This window comes from Pezoporus flaviventris, unplaced genomic scaffold (assembly GCF_033815535.1).
Source record: "Pezoporus flaviventris isolate CSIRO_AGI_PZ_B2104156 unplaced genomic scaffold, CSIRO_AGI_Pfla_v1 ptg000005l, whole genome shotgun sequence".
NCBI lineage: Eukaryota > Metazoa > Chordata > Aves > Psittaciformes > Psittacidae > Pezoporus > Pezoporus flaviventris.
In genome coordinates this window covers 4,130,992-4,152,079 of record NW_026892553.1, presented here as the reverse complement: position 1 = coordinate 4,152,079, position 21,088 = coordinate 4,130,992, and the positions used below count along the sequence as shown (strand labels likewise).

The window sequence follows — 21,088 nt, the reverse complement described above, 5'->3', positions numbered from 1 at the left end:
AGACAGTTTCTTCATTGCTTATCAAAATATAGCATCTGCCTTATAAGCTGAAAATTCCAACTGTACCCCCAGCAAAGAACTCACCTACTTGACTATTCAGGGTGCACAGCTACACAACAGTCATTCAGTTTTTAAAATACATGGGGTCAGACCATAGGACTGTTCAGAATTTGCAATGCCACTGCTGTCAGTTTTGGCACCAAAAGATTTTAACCACCCACCACCTCCCCCCCCCCCCCCCCCAAAAAAAAAATGCAACCAAATCAATTTTACTCTCTCCACAGTGTGGACAACCTGCCTTTGAATTGTGACTGCTGAGAATTTGCATAGCCACCTCGACAGTGGGTGCTGGAGACTATCTCCCCCTGCAGGCTAAAGTGCAAGAGCCACACAACCACTCCGACACCAACACGAGGGCCTTTAATTAAACATACCCGATACCCTGGAGCTTCAGGTAGAGGTTCATACATCAGATTGCTCCCTGAAGCAACAAAATTCTAAAACACCTCAACACTAACATCCTTTTCTGCTTTATTAAGTTACTAATTCCATTAAATAATGCTGAGAATCAAAAAACACGAGATTCTCTCTTGATCTCGCAGTGCTAGGGAGCTGCTATAAATTAACTCTTATTTCAAACTGTTGTGGCATGATATCATTTGCTTACAGCACTCAGGAAATAAAAATTGCACTTTGATCAAAATTCAATACGATTTGAAGCTCTGAAATGAGGTGCATATCTAATCCTGTCAAATCCATCTGAAAATCCGACCGAACTAGCTTAAGGACCAAGACAGTCAAGAGCTGCTAGTCTTTAAGGCTGACGCAGCGCAGGCTAGATTTTAATGATTTTTTCATTATGTTAAGAATATACAGTTAGAAAAACTAAGTTATCCTGAACACCAATGAAGGTTTCTAATGCCTTGATCTTAAAAGGTCAGATTAGTGCACTGTTGCAATATTTGTGGCAGTTACAAGAGACATTACACATGCTCAGCTGTCATCTCCTTAAGCCTTTATCCCAGGACCATAAAGTATAACTATCGGAGCATACTCATATGCCTCAGAAGACCAGTTTAGCTGTAGTTGAATGTGGTTTGAGTAGTTTTTCAATGAAGGGGTGGGTTCCATGATCTAAATTTTCCCTGCTGCGGTTCCTGTCTTCTTCCTTGCACCTTGACAACTCACTCATTGCACCTCCCTCCTGCCAATCCTAGCAGTCATCTGATGCAACAGTAAACCAATCCAGAAGCAACAAAGGCATTCATACTGTTTTGACAGGGAAGCTAGGGCCTCACCTCCAAAGGACAAAAGAAAACAGAAATAGCCTATTCAGCTATTTCAGGAATGCTGTGTCCTGCCCAGGCACATACTGTAATTTCTGGTAGGGTTCACAGGTGATACAAGGTGAGATTCCTTCAGCAAAGAAGTTGCCAAATGCAGATGTAAGAACTGCCTTGAGTTATGAATCTTCTATGCTGGCCTATTATGTCTACATTACATCTATTTTGCATAACAGCTTCACTGCAGCCAAGAAAGATCTGAGCCATAGCGCATAAGCATTTATTTGTCTAGCCTGGCATGCATATGCATTCGTACACTTGGAAAGAAAATACGTTAGAAAGGAAAATACAGGAATCTGTATTCACTCAGTACAGAGGTGAAGGCGAGGAAAGAGGAAGACAGAAAAAGGTCTTAATCCCTAAGAGGGAATACATCCTTGAGCTTCAGTGAGTTCACTGCAACACTGCAGCCTGAGTTCTGAACATCTCTCATCAATTTGATCCTGAGCATGGTAAAGCCCCTGCACCTACATGGGGGGGGGACGGGGACGACACACAACATGAAGATGATGCTGCCAGTATAGCATGAGCAGTCTTCACCACTGTAATGAACAGCAGGAAGAGAAAGCAAATGAGTGATTACAGCCCTTGCTTACTCTCACCCAGTTTCCTTTCAAAAGGAACCCCCTCAACAGGTAACTGGATGTGCATGCATGACTGGTATGATGCTTGAGTAGCATGTCAACAAACTTGGACATGCAGTTCTGTGTAGAGTAAGCCACGAACCAGCTCTGCTTCAGGTGTTCTGCTCAACCTGCCTTTCAGAAAAGTTTGAGCTTCTACTAAGGCCGTCAGTAAAATTGACAGATTCCCAATAAAACTGGTTTGGTATATACTTCCATATGCAATCCATTCATTCTAATGTTTTCAATTTTACTACCCTTCAATTACTTCTCCCAGTCATAATCCATAGACTCACTGATAGAAATTTCTATCTTAAATCCAGAAATAAAGCTGCATGCCAATCAATGTCAGTGATGAAAAAGCAATTTTCACAACATATAATTAGAATATAGGGTACGAGCTACTCAGAAAGTACTTTAAACAAAGGTGCTAGTGAAATGACAACATAGTAACAAATGTTTTTAAGCTGAGTAATTTTTTTCATACACTACGTCTTCCTGTTTCACTAGCCATAACTCCTACAAAAGTCCATGGGTGCTTTGCTAAGGAAGTATTACAGTCAGTCAGGTGATGAGAGCCAACTGCATAAGCAATGGAACTGTTATTAGTCACACACCTTAAGACAGTCTCAACCGATGCTAAAGTTCTTCTAGAAATGTCACTGCTATCAGGTCAACATTAGATGGCAGCAAATACCTGTAAATTAATAAAGGGCAAAAAATGTAGGAAACTGAGCTAGGGGACAACTGTGCAACACAAAGCCCTCCAAATGCAGATACAGCCCTATCAGCCCCAGGAAACAGGCACCCAAGAACCCAGAGAACCTTCACCTCAAAACTAACAAGAAACTAAACCAACTCAACAAAGGTCAGAGGAATACTTCAAGCAACATCCAAGGCCAAACCTTAAAGCAATAAAAAAAACCTCAAAACCAAACATGCCTTAAAATGATGTTACATAGGAAGTTCGAGGCCATCAAAAGAAGTGATTTAGCAACATCACGAGCATGGTTTGCCATTACCTACAGTGTATTACATGGCTCTTTACACCTCCCACCTCTCTCTACCAAGTTTGCGCAATTTCAACAGCTATACTGCACTTCTGCGTTATTCGCCAGAATTTTAAGATCTCAAAGACACATTAAAATTAAATTTGCATGGCATATTACTCTGGTAAGAGGAAGAAGCAGAATCTTTTGAAGTATTACACTTCACGTTTTCCTCTGGATCATTTTAATTTGGTTTCCCTCAGCAGTGAAAAACAAAAAGGTTACAAACCTATAGTGCAGTAAGTACGAAGCACTGTAAGTAACTGCTGCTATAAAATACAGCAGATTCACCAGAATGGAAGAGGCTCACTCTGCTTGTCCTGAGCATTTGCTAACCTGTCTCCTATTCTTTGAAGTCACAGCCTCGGGGTTTTCATTAAAGGCCACTGAACATATGGACCACAAATTACCATCTTTTATTTCCAGAGCAAAACAACTTAGCTCTGCTGGAAAATGCAGCTGGAGGCATGTTAACGCTAGAGGGGGGCAGAGCACCACACTAGATCAAGGCATCCTGCATTCCCTTCTGAAGAGCCACGATTAGAAAAATCACTGGCCAGCAGAACAATTTGGGATTCCCAGACTTTGTGAACTATTATGGTATAAGTGAATGCAAGACAGTAATCTTATCAGAAGAGATAAGAAGCAAGCTAGTTCATTTCATTAATATGTGTCATTACATTTACATTTCATTAGAGCTTCAGAATGCCAAGAGTTTCTCTCACTAGCCAACTAATATTTACATTGGGATATAATAACACCTTTTTTCAGCTCATTTGAAGTTGCAGTACTTCAAGATGCATTTAAGAAGGAAAAAGTCTTAAAAATAGACTCCAACAACAACTTAAGAATGTTGCAAGACAGCAGAGATGCTACTAAGGAAGAGAGTGCATGTTATGCCAACACATTCTTAATATCCCTTTGGGCAAAAGACCTTTTTTAATTCTCCTTTCACAGCCTGACAAAAAATTCTTTGCTACCTCAGTTGCAACTCCAGCTTAAAATGGGAAACTATTACTTAACAACACAGAGAAAACTGGTAAAATATGAGTAAGAGTAAAGCCTGTGGTAACCATTCAGCACAGCTTTTTCACTGTACCGGACCAATTCAATATGTATAGAGTAAATTGCCAACCTACCTCCTTTCCGCAGCAGATAGATGGGCACAACATAAAGCATCACATGCTGGATGTAATAAATTTCCATTTCAAATGGAAGCTGTGGAATAAGGAAAATATTTGTAAATGTTTTTCATCACTGACACCTGAGTTTCAAGGAACCATTCTCCTCATGACCCATGAAAAACCCTTCAGTTATTTCATCACCTATGCATATTAACAAAGAGATGACATTCATCGCCAGTGCTTTGAAAGTGCAGGTAAGTGTACCCATTCCATTCCCCTTGCCACAAATGCAGCACTTCAAGCAGACAATTCTCAAAATTGGCTAAAAGCACAGCAAAAAAGGAATAAAATAAAATTGCTCTTTTCCCTTTCTTAACTATAAATTACCATTAACAATGCAAAACCCTCAATAATCAAACCAGGAACTGTATACACTCCATATGGTAGTAGTCTATTTAGAAAGAAAAGATAATTGCTGCCTTCTGAGTGGTAAAACTCTATTTATAGCATTCTATAAATGAGTTCTTTTATATATAAAAGTATATAAATAAATACATATGTAAATAATTGCTGAGGAGACCTGTGCAAAAATCAAAAGACCTGATTTATAGCAATCTGCATGTATGTGTGAAACTTACAAGCTCCACAAAATATAAAATAATCAGTACTTCACTGGTTTTAAAGAGATGATGCAGAAAGATACATATAAACAAGTTACCAGTTCGTATTAAATCGGGTATTTCTCAAATGCTGACAACTTTTGGGAAGTCACAGTTAGTGACCATGTGCTTAGCTGAATTCATGTTATCTCTCAGAGAAGCCAGATAGACTGTGCTAAAAATAACCTGACCCACAACTCCGTGTTCAATTTGAACCCTTTAATCCAGACCCAACTAATTCTAGCTTTTTATCAGTTAGAAAAGGTGATGTGCCATATTTGAAAGTTATTCCTGTCTGTAAGTGCCTTTGCCTGTATCTATTTGTTAAACTAAAGCAACACATTTGAAATTGAAGAGTAGTAGAAAAGATTCCAACTCAAAATCCAGAATTCAGCTTCTCGCTGCAGCTCACTTACAGATCTGAAAAGACTTTGCCATTATTTTTCAGAAGTGAAAACTGGACAATACCACAACACACGTATGGAATCTCGCAGGAATAACACAAAGCCCTGAGTTTTGGTTCAAACACAGCCTTATTCTATCATTCCACAGAGATTCCAGACACAAATCCTACCAATAACAGTAGTCAATAAACTGCTGGTAATTAATACAGTGATCTTTGAAATTCAACAATAATTCTTATATCTTATTTTGAATGCCAAGGATGCTAAACCCAACAGCTGGATTCTGCTAGTCCTGGCGTCCCCAGCTGCACAGTATCAGTGTCCTGATTACAACCTCCAAGATGTTCAGCCAGCTCTTGGGAGACTAAGCAAAAAACAAAAGAAAAAGACCAACACAAAAGCCCTCACAACTTTCATACAAACTGTTGGGTTATTTTATTCCAAGAACTCTGTATCAAAACATAAAACCAAGCAAGATAATAGCATGCAAAAGCAAGAACTCAACAGAAGCTGTGAGGTTTCCTGAATATGAATCTTTTCTTCTGTCCCTTGTTGAAAGACACAGAGAGCAAAGTGAGGGAATCCAAATTACCTGGGAAGAGGCTAAAGCAGGCAGTTTTCCTAACTGGAGAAAGAGCTGTACTTCTTCCACTTGGAAGTGACACACTTCAGAAACAATAGCTCCCAATATAAACAGCACAACGTGAGGCACCCACTCCTGCCAAGGAGCATTCTCTATTTATCTGTGGTTTCATAAGGGCTTCTACACTTGCTGAGTTGTGAGCATCAGTTACACAAATACTATGCTCAGGACACTTCTGAGAACAGAGTAGCAGTTGTTTTGCTGCAGTAGTGTTGACAATATTTTTTTTTTCCTATAAAACAAAACATCTTTTTTCACTATAAAAGATTGCTTGTTCTGAAGCCTGACCAACCAGCAAGTTCATCTGCTGGTATAGAGCTACAAAGGCAGAATTTCTGTACAACCAAGCATCTAAGTTGTACAGCCAGGCTACAACAAACACAAAAAGAACAAACACAAATAATGATCTATAAAGTTGTCCTGTGCAACCGACTCACTCCGCTCTAAAGGTCTTAGCTATAAATTGTTTTAGCAATAAGGGACTTACAGATAGCAGATATGCAAAGAGAAACTGCAAATAGTGACAAGGTAGAAGGGGTCACCCACAGCAGTCTAGGATTTAATGAACCTCTTTGTGAAAACAAGCACTTCAGCAAGTGGTGAAGTCTGAGAAATTAAAAACTCAAAGCAACACTTACAGAACAAGTCAGTCCCTCTACCAATATTGACCATAGGCACCCATGAAGGCCACATGTATTTAAATCCAGACTCCAACAATCTCCAACGTAGACCCTCTTCACAGGCCCCAAGAGGCTCAGGTGCCCCTGTAGAAACCCAGCAGCCTCTCCAAAGAGCAGTATCCCCCTTGTAACCAACCGGTGATGTTTGTGATTCAGTTCTTCAACCTGACCCAGAGAGCTTCAGAATGACTAAATATCTGTTAGCAAGACTTGTAATCTAAACTGTCTATTGAGCATATTAAAGGCCCCAGGATTCCAACCCAAATCATTACAAGTTTTAAGAGTTTTTCTTCTTTATGTGCTAGTTTTGGCTGGGATAGGGTTAATTTCCTTCACAGTAGCTGGTACGGGGCAATGGTTTGGATTTGTGCTGAAAACAGTGCTGATAACACAGGGATGTTTCAGTTACTGCTGAGCAGCACTTACACACAGTCAAGGCCTTTTCTGCTCCTTACCCCAGCAAGGAGGTTGAGGTTGCACAAGGAGACGGGAAGGGACAGAGCCAGAACAGCTAGCCCCAGCTCACCCAAGGGATATTCCAGTGGCATCATGCTCAGCACATAAAGCTGGGGGAAGAAGAAGAGGGGTATGTTCAGAGTGATGGCAGTTGTCTTCCCAAGTCGTCATTAGGTGTGATGGAGCCCTGTTTCTTGGGGATGGGAAGCAGTGAATTAATCCCTTGTTTTTACTGTGCCTGTGAATGCACAGCTTTTGCTTTACCTATTAAACTGTCTTTATCTTATCAGCCCATGAGTTTTGTCACGTTTACCCTTCCACTTCTCTCCCTCACCCCACTGTGAGAAGCGAGCAGCTGTGTGATGCTGAGCTGCAGCTGGGGTTAAACCAGGACATGAGGCCTGTCGCTACAGAGGATGATGCTCACTGAGAAAAATCAGGAAAAGGCTTTGTTCAGTGCACTCTCCACTAAATGCATTTGTTCTGACTTTTATCAGTGTTCTGAGTGTTTGACTAGCACTATATTTGATGTTTATTGTCTCATAAAATACTGTCTCCTAGTCACTCAGTTTCATTATGCAAACTAGCTTACATTAATGACACAATGGACACAATCAAGCATTTGTAAGGTCAAGTCCAAAAGAGGTAGATAATAACAATTTCTGAAATAGTATTTTCCCAGTTCCTCTAGAGACAATATTAGGACTACTTATGACCACCAGCAGAAAGTAGATTTACAGTTATCAAATATAAGTGTGAGTCTAGTCTCCACTTCCACACCCATACCATTTTAATGCATATAGCACAGATACTGCCTAAAGCTGCAGAAACCCTCCCTGACTTGAGCACCTACCAGCAACCAAAGCACAATCTCTCAACATCTGCCAATGTGCAACTGCTTGTTATTTCCTTGTACCAGTTAGATGAAATCAGTATTGATGTCACATACTGTGCTACCACAACCTATTCCATGTTGCTGTGTAGGCACAAGCATTTCAGGCAACCTATTCAGTACAGTGAATTACTTATACCTTAACTACCTATCTTAACAGGCAACAGCAATACAGTAGGCAATGATCACGGGCACTACACAGAGTGCACTGGAAGTACTGCTCAGAGTATGATTTGTTCCTAAACCAGATTTAGGATGCATACCTCTCAAGCCAAATAGTTCTAATAATAGAATATAGCAGCTTCTGGAAACATTAAAACTGCACCATTGAAGCTGTGTGAGCAAAGCCCAACGCCTCTGGGACATGCCCTGTTTTTTTACTTCATCTAATATCAACATTTTCAGGGCATCACCTTGCAAAAAAACCCTGCTTTTAAACCAGCAGAAAGAGTTCCCCTTAAAATTTAACACAGTATGAAAGTTAACAAAACCAATTACTCTCCAACATTTGGAGTCTCTGGCAGTTAAATAAATTTATTTGCATAGCAAATTTATCGGGACCTATACCATATTCTATATAATATAAATACAGAGTAGAAAGAGATCTTTCCACCCCTGTATATCCTCTTACACCTTTCTTGGCTCCCACTTGGGAACCTAGCAATCCAGTTCCCTTAACATCACCTTCTCTATTTACTTAAGGGTCATAAAAGATTATTCTATTTTCCATGTGAACTGCTAGTGCTGACAAGAATGATTTACATCACGAGAAAGGAATGAAATTGTGAGTGAAAATTAAAATACCCTTTTTTTTGCTGAAAGACAAACATCACCTAAGAAACAAACTGTTTTTTCTTTACCCAGTGACTATTCTGATGTACAAAGTTTAACATCATCAGCACATGGTAAGTAATGCAGCAAATAACTGGAATATTTACTTGCCAATTAAACACAAGTGGGTGCGTCTGTTGCTCAAGGCTGTGAATTGCTGGTACTTCAGCATCATGCCAAAGCAGGAAAATACTTCCTTGGAAAGAAGAGGATAGACTGACCTCATCTTTCAGGCTACATTTTTCTTTGAATACTATCCCATGTGCCCATTACAGCCCAACAAGGTTTTTAAGGATTATAGCATCACTGAAAGGTTAAAACAACAGAAGGCAGAAACTTTCTGCTGTAGTCTCAATGAGTATCTCAACTCTCCACTGGCGACTAATATTTAGGAATAGTTTTGAAACGACTCGGGTTCTAAAAAATTTCAACAGATACAAGAAAATGAAGAGTTATGCTATCAGCTACCAGAAATTTCTTTTTCAGGATAATCTAACATTGAATTATATATATAAAGTAATACTTACAATGCATTAAGTAAAGTGATTGGTAGCAAAAATACATGACCCTAACAGATTGTGCCACAAGATGTAAGAGGTGTTCTGGAAATTACTCTGACTCGTTTAACACTTAGAACCAAGATCCTGACAGCCACTAGTTCCTTAACAAACACCCATTTGCTGGTGAATTAATGATTATTTTTCATTCTGTATCTTCTGTCTCTTGTCCCTTCCAGATTATTGATATGCACAAATAAAACAGCTTATTTCCTTGTGCATCTCACTGCTTTCACCTCCATCATGGCACACAGTTTGCTAGCTAGCATGTAAATGCTACTGCTGAACTTGTCAAATTAGCAGGCTTCTCCAAAGAGAAACTGCAGCTCAACAGTGCTCATCTGCTGCCTGTGAGATAACTCAGGCAATCCACATGGAAGACAGCTTTAGGAGAAGGTCAGATGAAGACAATGAAAACTATCACCACCAAGACATCAAATAACTTCTAAAGATAAAATACATTGTACACTATGGAAGATAACAGTGAGGCATTTTGGTGCTTATGCAATATATCCATTTGAGGCAACAGTCTCCTGCTTTCCAGTTCCCACTGACCTTGTGACTCTCTCTGCCCCCAGACAACATATCACTCCTCACTTACTTAATAGTTTAGGTGCCTGATTCTTCATGCTTTTTGTGCCATACACTATATATTACACCAATTTGCAGACATTACTAAGTAGACAAAATTTTTATATAAAACATGTACACACTAAAATATATAACTTAAAACTGGATTTAAAAGTTTGAGACAACAGTTCTTGAGAGAATCAGGACTTGGATACTACAAACCAAAGCAGACAGCACGGACAAAATGACTGCTTTTTTGGACTTCCTGCTAAGCTTTAAGAAACATTCACTGCTTTCAGGACCATGTCAGTGTGAAAAAAACTACAGTAACAGTTGCAGAGCAGAATGTGTGTCTACCAATAGAGAATCTGGGTCAAAGCAGCAATGCTATAAAACATCACCCACATTATCTTGTGCCAGGAGAAACACTGAAAAGAGAACAGCCTAGAAAGCATCTGTCAGGCCAAAAATATCCTAGAGTTGTATTATTCAAAAAATATTTGCTCTTGGACATTATCCTTTGGCTCCTCTAAACCTAATTAAGGAGAAATTTATAAGTAGCCTCGTTTTTTCCTGTTTAATTACCACTGCCCTAATACAAATGAGATACATAATAATGGCAGAGCAAATACAGGCTAATGATTTATTAAATATTTCAACATCTTACCCTGAAAAGGTTACCCAGAAAAATCACTGTTATGCTAAATTTAGATTTACTTAAAAACTAGAAAGGTTGAAATACAAAAGTAATCCTTATCAGAAAAGGACCCACTTGCTTTATTCATCTGATGCCACTTCAGCAGTATCAAGTTTTATTAAAATATAACTGCAAACTGCACATAAGATGTTATAGAATTGAAAAATACATATAGTTACCAAACTATGAAGGACAACGTCAATCTTGAATGAACTCTAGGGTTATTATACAACTAAATCCACTGAAATCTGAAAATGATCCATCCTCCTATGCAGCGTGTGTCATGCTTTATGGAAGATTATTTGTCACATGTAAAAGCCTCCAGACATATTATCCTCTCTCTAGCAACTGAACTATGTCTCAGTGCAAAATTTCATAGTCTTAAAAAGGGGAAGAAAAAAAAAAAAACTACCTAAAAGGCAACAATAGAACCATCAGGTTTCCGGTCTCCTTAGCTACCGGTGTGAGCAATGAACACAGTGCATCATCTATGAAGTTCACCACAGATGCAGATTTTACACTTAATCTTATTAGGGCAGTCAAGATTTGCAAGCAGCCACTAATGAGATTTGTAATGGAGTCTAAAGTCCACACCAATTTTGTTCATAATATCATTAATCCACATGCTATATGGATATAGATATGAGTAGTTTATCCAGACACCATACAAACATAAGCAGATAAATAGAAGTGAAATCTATATTAAAACAGGCATTTAAATAACTACAACAGATTCTTGCAAATAAGTCAACTGACACAAAAATGAACAGCACGTAGGCATATAATCATATATACATACACACAGCTCTAATATACACACATAACAGCTGTTAAAGACAGTCCTTAGAAATATTTCATATGGCTCAGACTAAGGTTAACTTTTCTGACATTAACTCTCAGTATAGTAAGAATCTTTCTAGAGACACCAACAGGTTGAGTTTTTGTCCAAGAGGTGGGAGTTTTATAGCAGATTTGAAAGCTTGCACGGGAAAAAAACCTGCTGGGCCTAATCTTGGGGGAGCTGGGTGACAGCCACCAACAATATTCGACATTTTCCATACCTGAGGAATCTTACATTTACATATAGTCTGAAAAGCCTGAAACTGAATTTTGACCACAGGCTACAATGCTAACCGATGAAGGCGTCTTTCAAAGCCATGACGTTTTCCCTCCATTTAAAGGCTAGGATGGAATTGATCCTTAGAATACAGCAGTGTTACCTTTCCACATTGATTTATCAACATGAAAAAGTCCAAGATACTGGCTTTTGATATTGGATCAAATCCAAGATACTGGATCAGTATCTGGCTCCAAGGTAGTGACCTATGTAGGAATCTACAGCCTGGTAACATGAATTTTAAAAGAGCAAATAAAACATAGGCCTAACTGTCCAAAGAAAATATTTTAGGAATAAATATTAAATAAATAAATAAATAAATAAGGAGGAGGAGAAGTACAGCAGACTCACCAGGCGTGTATTAACAACTGGAAACAGCAATGCCAAGAGGGCCCCATTCAGCATATGCATCTGCAACCTTAGAAGAGAGATGTAGTGTTATTCTCACAGACAGAAACACATCTTCACATATTTTATGTAGTGTCTCTTTAATAAAAGGTAGCAAGAGATTTAAGAAAATTCATAAAAAAACCTTTTTGCTTGAATTTGAATTAAGGCACTATGAAATACAACAACCAGGACAAAAACCTCTCTTCAAATACACAAATAACTTCCTGAAGTAGGACTGCTTTCTGTAATGAGCTTTGGATCCCTAGAAAGCCTGGACTGCTCATTTGTGTTAATCCTGTTCATGACGGAAGCTGCTAAATAGTTGAAATTTTGCTGTTCATTTGTCTTTCAGAGCTTAAGATAGCATGTTTGATAAAGGTTTTTACTCCTGTCTAACTCTTTAAATGTTCAGCTTCAAAGTAAGCCTGAATTCTTCAGGAATTTGGAAAAAGTCCCTTAGACAAAAGAAGAATTGTATTTGTCAAAACTTAACAGCAAGTTCTAAGCAAAGAATAAGGCAGGAAAGTAGTATTATAATACTGTATTTTGTATAGCTTCCAGCCATCTCCTTCGGCACCATGGTTGCATCACAAGAACACAAAAACAGTGTCAGTTCTAGTTCAATCTACTTTACATAAGACACAAAGTAAAGAATAAACTGTTTACAACCACTGCCTGTCATAAACTCTTAGGAATTTAAAAGTAACTTGAGGGGGGGAAAAGGTATTACAATTTCAAAATAGTTTTTCCAAATCTAATTTACATGCTGTCAGGGTGTTAGAAAACAGAAAAGCTCATTCTGAAAAATAACAAATATTTAGGCCTTCACTCTGCAACTGGTCTTTTGCAAATGCACATAGTAAATCCAGGATTCCCTGGATACCAGATGTACTTTTCACCCTCTCCAAGATGGAGACACTAACACAGGATCTCTGGATTCAGCCTACTCCGTGCCCAAATGGGGAACAGCAGGACAAAGTTGCAGAGAGATAGCAGCAATTCCAAAATAATTCATGAGGCATAACCCCATCATCATTTTTCCAGTCACTGCCTAGACTAACACAAGAAAGAGCTGTCACGGTGGCAACTACAGCCATTCCTGTGTGTCTCCCCACAATATGACCAGTTATACTTCTCAGCTGCTTACTGAACTCTACTGTGGCAGCCCATTAGAGCTTCCTGCACATTAGGAATTCTTGTGTTTCCTGAAGTTAGTAACAATATGCAATATTTTAGGAAAGATTGCATAGATTTAGGAAACAGACAAGTCAGCAGGAATCTGCTTCCACTATTTAACTTAAATCCACAGCGTTAAAACTAGATCCTTCCTGTATGCATGGCCCTGTCCAGTTATTAATTTTTAGTGAGGAAAATAAAGAGGTACAAGGCCCATGACATAAATTACGCAAACCCATAGGTTAATCTGCAGAAGACTCCTGCATTCTTATCTGTCACTGAGATAATCCAAGTGGCTAAGCAAGGCCAAAACCACGGTACAAAAGAACCCAGGGTATGTGGCTCAACACCCATGATTTAAGCCCTGACGATTTTCAAGGTGTCATTTTTCATTCCAACCAATATGCCTTTCCAAACAGATATATATCTTAATATTTTATGACTTAAGCTAAGTCATAAGTAGATAGAAAGTCATAAGTCATAAGTAGATAGAAATTTAGTAAGGAAGAGGCATTACCTGAAGAGAATCATTGCAACCCGGCATGGGGGACAGGCAAGAAGAAAAATCTGAAATGGTAGAAACAAATTTAAATTAATGATATAGACTCAATTTTTTATATCTTTCCTTCCTAGTTCTGTAGGTCACAAATCATTTCTAAGCAGAACTATGTAAAAGAAGAGCTAGAAGAGACTAAAATTCTTCAACAAATCAAAAGGTCTCACATTATCTACATATAAAAGGATTCAAGCAGTATGAGTAGCACCTAGTCGGTGCCTAAGAAACAAGTGAAATTCTAGCCTGTTTGATGTTGTCATTACAAAAGGTCTCTTACAAAGCACTTTACTGTATTACCAATCATCTTACTACAGCAGCTCCCTTAGCCCTGTATCATGATAATGCCCCTGCTGTGCTGAAGACCAGTCATTTACAATGACAGTACTTCCCCCTCAGCAGTGTAGGACCCAGCTCTTGAAGACTTCATGCTAGATGGCTGCGTAGAGAAGCCTTTTCATGCTTCCCGAAATAAGGCTACCTCATTATCTGCTCTATAAGCTTAGCAGTCATCTTTAAATATGTTCACTTCCATACTCAATACAGTATGTTAAAGTACCGTAACATTTTCACCAGTTATTAGCTGTTTCACAAGACCAAAAATAACAGAGTACAACTGGATCAGCATGTTTATTTTACAAGCCATACTACTACCACAAATAGGACTTGATTTCAATTTTCATGTGATAAAGTATGGTTGATCTGCAAAAATGCCCCACCTAAATTTAGATAACCATACTCTTTTGATACTGCTGTACAAAACCTCTCACAGCAACTTGAAATACTTCCTATCAGCAAGCTTTACTCTAGATATGAAGAGATTACTACCTAAGTGCTCAGTGATAAAACTCATACCTTTTATACTGCCCACTACTGCAAAGAAGAGACTTTGGCCTACTGTCTGATAAGCATTTATTTTATAAGAAATAAATGAATCACACTTTTTACTGCTGTTGCTAAAACAAATTCACAATACATTTCACTGCCAACCTACAAAACAGATTTGTAGTGATCTTTAAATCAGTTCAAGTGAGAGCATTTGGAGAATGTCTGCTTTACGGACAAGCCAGATTAAACAATTCATCCAACATGTTTGTTTGAAGCGCTGCAAGGCTGGGAAGAGGCTTCTGATGTATATTCAATTTAATTACTCCCAGATCATGTACTTGCTGCAGCAACAGTAGAAATGTTGAAGTCTGGATCATATCACTGAGCCCTTGTGTATAAAAGGGGTTGCTGCTTCTACCATACGAACACACACACACATTCAAAATGTCTTATTTCCAATGCAAGCTGTTAATATACAACCATTTATTTCTCTGATTCACTTACTTGTATGTTTAATTCAAGTCAGCCTCAATAACAGTTTAGAATACACACACATACAAATTGTTTTTCCTAAGTCATACAGAATTCTAATAAAAGCACAGCAGGAAAGAGGCAGCAATTAAAACTGACTGAATGTACCCCTCAAGACATTTCCTTAGTGAATATTGTTAAAATCCAGAGTTTCTCATAAGTCTGGAATTTAAAAGGCAAGCAATTTTAACTCATCAGAGCAGGTTAAAGAGAAAGAAAACATAACAAACACCTGATGACAAGCTACTAATGGATGCTTTTTTGTACTAAGAAGTATATGCCAGAACATTCTTCCGAGTGGTCTACACGTCACCTTGCACATAAGACATATATATGTATGGCTTCTAGGAAAAGCGTCTAACACTCACTATGCTTCACTATTCCATCACTGCATATTCTGCAGTAAACTTTGTTTACTAACTGAAGTTCCTTGAATTGTGGACTATATTTCTCCTTCTTTGGGCACCATAAATGTCTTCTACAGGTCTTTTACAATAACTATTTTTTCCCATGCTACTTATATGCATTAGTGTAACTTTTTAACACATGTTGTATGTTAGCAAAAGAAGATGCAATATTTAGAGTCTCACTAGTTCATGCAGAGCTTTAAATTAAAATTATTTTATGAGTTCCTTAAATTCAGAAACCTGTTTCTTCTGAAGCACAATTCATACCTTCTGCTCTCCCAGTATGATTTTTTTTTCATTTCCGACATCTTAAAGCAGATCAACCTTTTTCTCTATATGCATAAAATAATCAAACCAGAAATGTGACTTAATCACACCAGTTATTGGTTTTTCTGACACAGTGAAAAGTGCTTCAAGTACCACATGGTAGAGCAAAAACTACAACACAAGTCTGTATACTGTCTGAATCTCAGCACTAAGGTTAAAAAATAGCTAGTATTAAAAAAGGATGGTATTGTTACAACAACTGACATGCCAATTCTTCACTACCATGGAGACAGGCAAAGAAGAGAACCAGATTCACAGCTGTGTATTTCTATGTCAATTCTACTGCAAGAAACACAGTTTCAGGACTGATGAGGGAAAAACAAATATTTAATGTTTTATGCAATTAAGTCCCTCTTTTATGAGGGACCTTTCAGAATATAAGCCTGACTTCCACTTCTTACGACGGCAGAGAAATCGTAACCAGAATGTTTATGTTAAAACTCCAGGATAATGGAAGAGATTTTCATACGTTTCAGCTTTAGCAGTTTAATATCAAGCACTTTCTCTCTAAATATGCATATACTTTCTGTGATAAATAAACCTCAGCCTCTTAAAGGGGTTATTTTACAAGACACCCCCTGTATCTGATTTTCAAAGGACTGTATCACTGACTCAACCATTATAAAAAGGGTCATCATTCAGCTCAGAGTAATGAAAAACTCCTAAAATATCTAGTTCACAGCAGACAAGCTCACAAGCTCCAACACAAACGGTCACATAATCCTATTACATTTCACTCATACTGGAAATAAAATCCTTTGCCCTGCAGGAGGAAACAGTTATGTTTTGTAAACCAAACAATGTCATATTAAATTAGCAGCATGGCTGTGAACAGTTCCCAGCCTCTGTTTTCCTGCCAGAACTCTCAAGGTTTTACGCACTCAGGCTAGCACAGACGTGAGCCCCCTTCGCCAGCACGTTGCAGAGTTCTAGTGTAAACAGGACAACATGTATTTTAAAACACACTTAAGTAGCTTCTCCTTGCTCAAGGCAGAGTAATGGAACTTGCAATTTAGAAGAAACACTAAGAAACAATTTTGGTGTCCCTCCTTACTCTGTCAGATCTGTTACCTGTTACATTTTCACATTAAAAATGAAAAGGACAGAAGAATTAACCAGAAATCCAAAATGTACAGACAGTATTTCCAGAGGGAAAAATAAGCTGTAAGATATTCACTGTCTGACAGGCTGAATTCTGGGCACAGTTACAGAATCATAGAATAGTTAGGGCTGGAAAGGACCTTAAGATCATCTAGCTCCAACCCCCCTGCCATGGGCAGGGACACCTCACACTAAACCATGACACCCAAGGCTCTGTCCAGCCTGGCCTTGAACACCGCCAGTTGTGATCATTCCCTCCCACTTTAACCTCTCAATCTCAAAAAAAAAAAAAAAAAAAAAAGGGCAATTTAGGAAAGGGTTACAGAGGTCAACAAGAATGATCAATAAGTACAGAACATCTTCCATATATGGATTTAACACATTAAGACTCTTCAGCCTGTAAAAGACTATAGGCTAATGCAAGTGAGTGTACAAACTCACACATGGCCTCAAGGAAACGTATCAGTACCAAGTCCTAGGCAGGGATGACACTGTGAATCAGGCTGTGTGAGTCTCTTCCACCAGCACAGGACCAGAAGATTTTACAATTGTTCTCAGGCAACAAATCTGAAAGAAACTCCTAACACTAGTCAACCTGCAAACTAAAGTTCACTTAACATTGAGGATCCAGATGAAAACGTAAGTCAGAAATTCTGACAATATACTTCATAATTACAAGACCATAAATAACAATGTCCATTCCCATGGGAAATACTGCTGGCATAAAGAACTGTACAGTCAGCACTATCCTGCATAAACCCAAATACAAAGGTCACACCACAACACATGATGGGTCAGCAGGGATGTTACAGCTTGAAGACTGCAATGTACAGGATTGCACTACTTAACCATTCCTTCACCGAGACAAAAATCTTAGAGACTGAATTTAGGGTTGCTCTGAACTCGCCCATGACTGGGCTGCCCAACAGTCTCTTACAAGTTCTCTTCTTCTAACCATGCACTAACAAAAAGAGAATGCTCCAAATGATCTCTCTATGTCTGGGACAGCAATAGTGTCTCTGACCTGAAGTAAAATACCTCTTCAAATATCTAAGCCTGGTACCATTCTATTCATTAAATGTTACTGCCTCACTCCATGACCACTCTGAACTGGGAGAGACCACTCATTTTTAGGTTGGTTTGGGCATTTTTTGTCCTGTGAGTTGGCTGAATCCCCAGGGTCTATTGATTCCAAAACCTCTCAAATTCCTCCAAAATAATATACTTAACAGCTCCCTTCAGAAGTATTTTAATGACGCTATTTTTACAGTGAGGCAGAGCACAGTCAAAACTTGTCATGAAAGGCTTTTCTCCTACCAGTTTTAGTCCTGCTGAGACAGAAACAAGCATAACACAAAGATCATCTTGTTTGATCAGAAACAAACTAAAGAGACAAAATGAGACAATTCAAAGGGTAGCAGGGGAAGAAAAGAACAAGTCACACAACTCTTAACCGTTCCATATTTAACATCACACGAAGTACCACTTACAATATCAATGGGAATGCTTACCGATGCCTTACAAGTACACTTGTTTCTGGCAGAAGACAGCTAAACTGCAAGTAAAACCAGTGCATCTCACACAGCAGCACAGATTTCATTTACCTTCCAAAAGAACAGCTTGTCTGTCCCTGAGCTGCCTGCTTGATTTAGTTACCGTGTTGCAGCAGACTGGAAACGTATCTTTCTTTTCAAAGATTGCAGGTCATAAATTGGTTTAATGCACTATTCCAAAATGAAAACTTCAAGAAGTTAGATTTTCATTTCTTCTGAAATAAAAATTTCCACTCACTCTTAGGTGTATCAAAGTACCCTTCGGAGGAGAAGGGATTAAGAGGTACCTTAAGATACAGCAGTAAAACGAAGTGTATTTTACTGTAGGTGTCAAGACCACCCACTTTCCCCCACAACAGTAAAACATAAGGTAAGGACCATTCAAGCAGCTGGATAATTTAAAAGATGTAGAACATTTTGTTAATTAACTCTAAAATTAAAGTTTAAAATAATTACCCTATCATTTAGCAGAAAGTAATGGTTTAACAACTCCATCAGACAGCTTTGCTTCAGCAGCTGGTTTTATACAAACTATCATTTACAACAAACATTTACAGCAGTGAAAGGGAGACAACAAAGAAAGGGGATTTTAGAATGTAAATCATTAGATCAAAGTCATCCTGATCTTTGGAACTTACAAGGTGTCCAATATTGTTACTGCTGCTATTTTATTTTATTCAGTCCACTGCTACACTGAGGCTCCTGGAGGCCTCAGGCAGATATTCCTGAAGCATCAGTTTAAACTGCTAGCGAACAGCCTACAGTAAATGATGTGTGAAACTGCTAAACAGGTTAAAAAATCCATCCTAAAAATATGTTACAGCCAACAGTGATACAACACTGGAGAGAACACCGAAACAATTCTTAACAGCTCCATTCTCAAACAAAACGCACACAGAAGAGTGAAAAAGAAATGGAAAAAAAAAGCCTGTGTCTCCATAACATGTTGCTCAAACTAAACATTACACTTTGATTGCTATTTGCTTTAAATCTCTGATGATCTCATCAAAACAAACCAATACCTGATTACCTAAGGATTCACCTAATAGCCTTTAGACAATAACTCTCAGTGTAAACAGTTGGGGTAATAAAGTTAAGCTTTGTCACTTAGAATTTACGATCATGCAATCCCTAATCCTTTTTAGAGAGCAAGATTTATTCTTGTCAATTCCCCACTTTCTATATTCCTTTCCAAATTCTAGCAACTTTAAAACAAAGTCTTAACCTAGAGCTTGAATCTCCAAGTTCCTCAAATAGAACATCAATCAGTAGCACAACATATTACCACAATCCCCATCACCCTGACTGAAGCACGCACATTTTCAGCTCAAGATAGAGCATGAATTGGCCAAACCTTGTTCAAGTCGAATTGGCTGAGCTGCAAACTCTTCAAAGCAAGCAAACTGTGATTGACAGCCTTAAGACACATTTTTCTATTCTTCCATACTAAATTTAAAATTACTTATTTCTGAATACAAATCCTTCCCTTGCCTCATATTTATATTTCTCAGTGTCTCTACTATATGCTGGGATTTACTAAAAATGAGCACAATGGTGAAGCAAGCTACTGCATTAAAATTATCAGAAAGAAAAGCTTTTCCTCAGCTCAGTAAATAATTACTACATTAATTATGGCATCAGTTCATGTCTCTACACTTCAATTGACTGTTTTTAAACACAACAAAATCACAGCTTAAAAATAAATTATAACAATCAAGAAAAAATTGACCCTTCTTGGAATCAAAGCAGACTGGACAATACAAGCAAGCCATGGGTTTTCTGAAAGCCAAATTAATAGTTCTGGAGCATCCCAAGTATAAAGGAACTGACAATTTGTCTCATGACCTGTCAGGTCATATCTATGGCCCCTGAGCTGCTATTATCTTTGTAGCAATAAAATGCACACTTCTAAGAGATAAGGCTTCACACCAAGAACTACTGGTGCTTCCAGTGCTTTAATTATTCTTCATACACCCTTTTTCACCACATACTCTGGTGATTTTCCTCTTGAGCAATCAGAATTCAGAGGAAGTATCACAAGTTAATGTACAGCTGTAAAAAGACAGACTTGTGCATTACACAGATGTAAAAACCATACTGCAAACTTCATAATGCAAGAGGTTTGCGAGATGCCATTACACACATCTTCCACCAAAGTGCTGAAGTTTATGTCTCCCAGAGAGCATTTCAGAGCACCCAAAGGATTGCTGACCTTCCTACAACAGTCTCACGCATCTCCTAAATGGGGCTAAATCATACTATACTCCAATACATAGCCTTGTTTTTCTCAAATATTTTTTTTACAATCCTTACCATACCAAATTCTACTAAATTTCAGTTTTATCATACCTCTTGAAACCGAGCCTTGTCTTCTGAGCTGCTTTAAAAATTACAAGTTCTGCAAGGACCAGTATCGGGTTTTGGAACATATGAGGTATACACAAAAAAAATGACATAGATAAGGGAATTACGCACACATGCAAAAAGGGAGATTCAGAAGCTTACAGTTAGAGACTTACATTTTGGAAAATGTATATATGTTCATTAGAAATTTTGCTGCAGTGCCCTACATCTTGC

At 38.3% G+C, this 21,088-nt stretch overlaps 1 protein-coding gene across 3 annotated transcripts in view; it reads right to left on the bottom strand.

Annotated features, from left to right (window-relative positions):
• TMEM164 (transmembrane protein 164) overlaps window positions 1-21,088 on the bottom strand; it is a 33,640-nt gene that overhangs the window by 7,352 nt on the left and 5,200 nt on the right. For 2 of the 3 annotated variants that reach the window (XM_061445731.1, XM_061445730.1), the window contains exons 3-5: window positions 13,729-13,778; window positions 11,997-12,063; window positions 4,155-4,233 (exon numbers count right to left, since the gene is read on the bottom strand). In XM_061445731.1, coding sequence (XP_061301715.1) covers window positions 4,155-4,233; window positions 11,997-12,063; window positions 13,729-13,778 — 196 coding nt within the window. Of the gene's footprint in view, window positions 1-4,154; window positions 4,234-11,996; window positions 12,064-13,728; window positions 13,779-18,562; window positions 18,662-21,088 lie in introns of those variants that run through there. The other variant, XM_061445732.1, reaches the window with a different exon arrangement.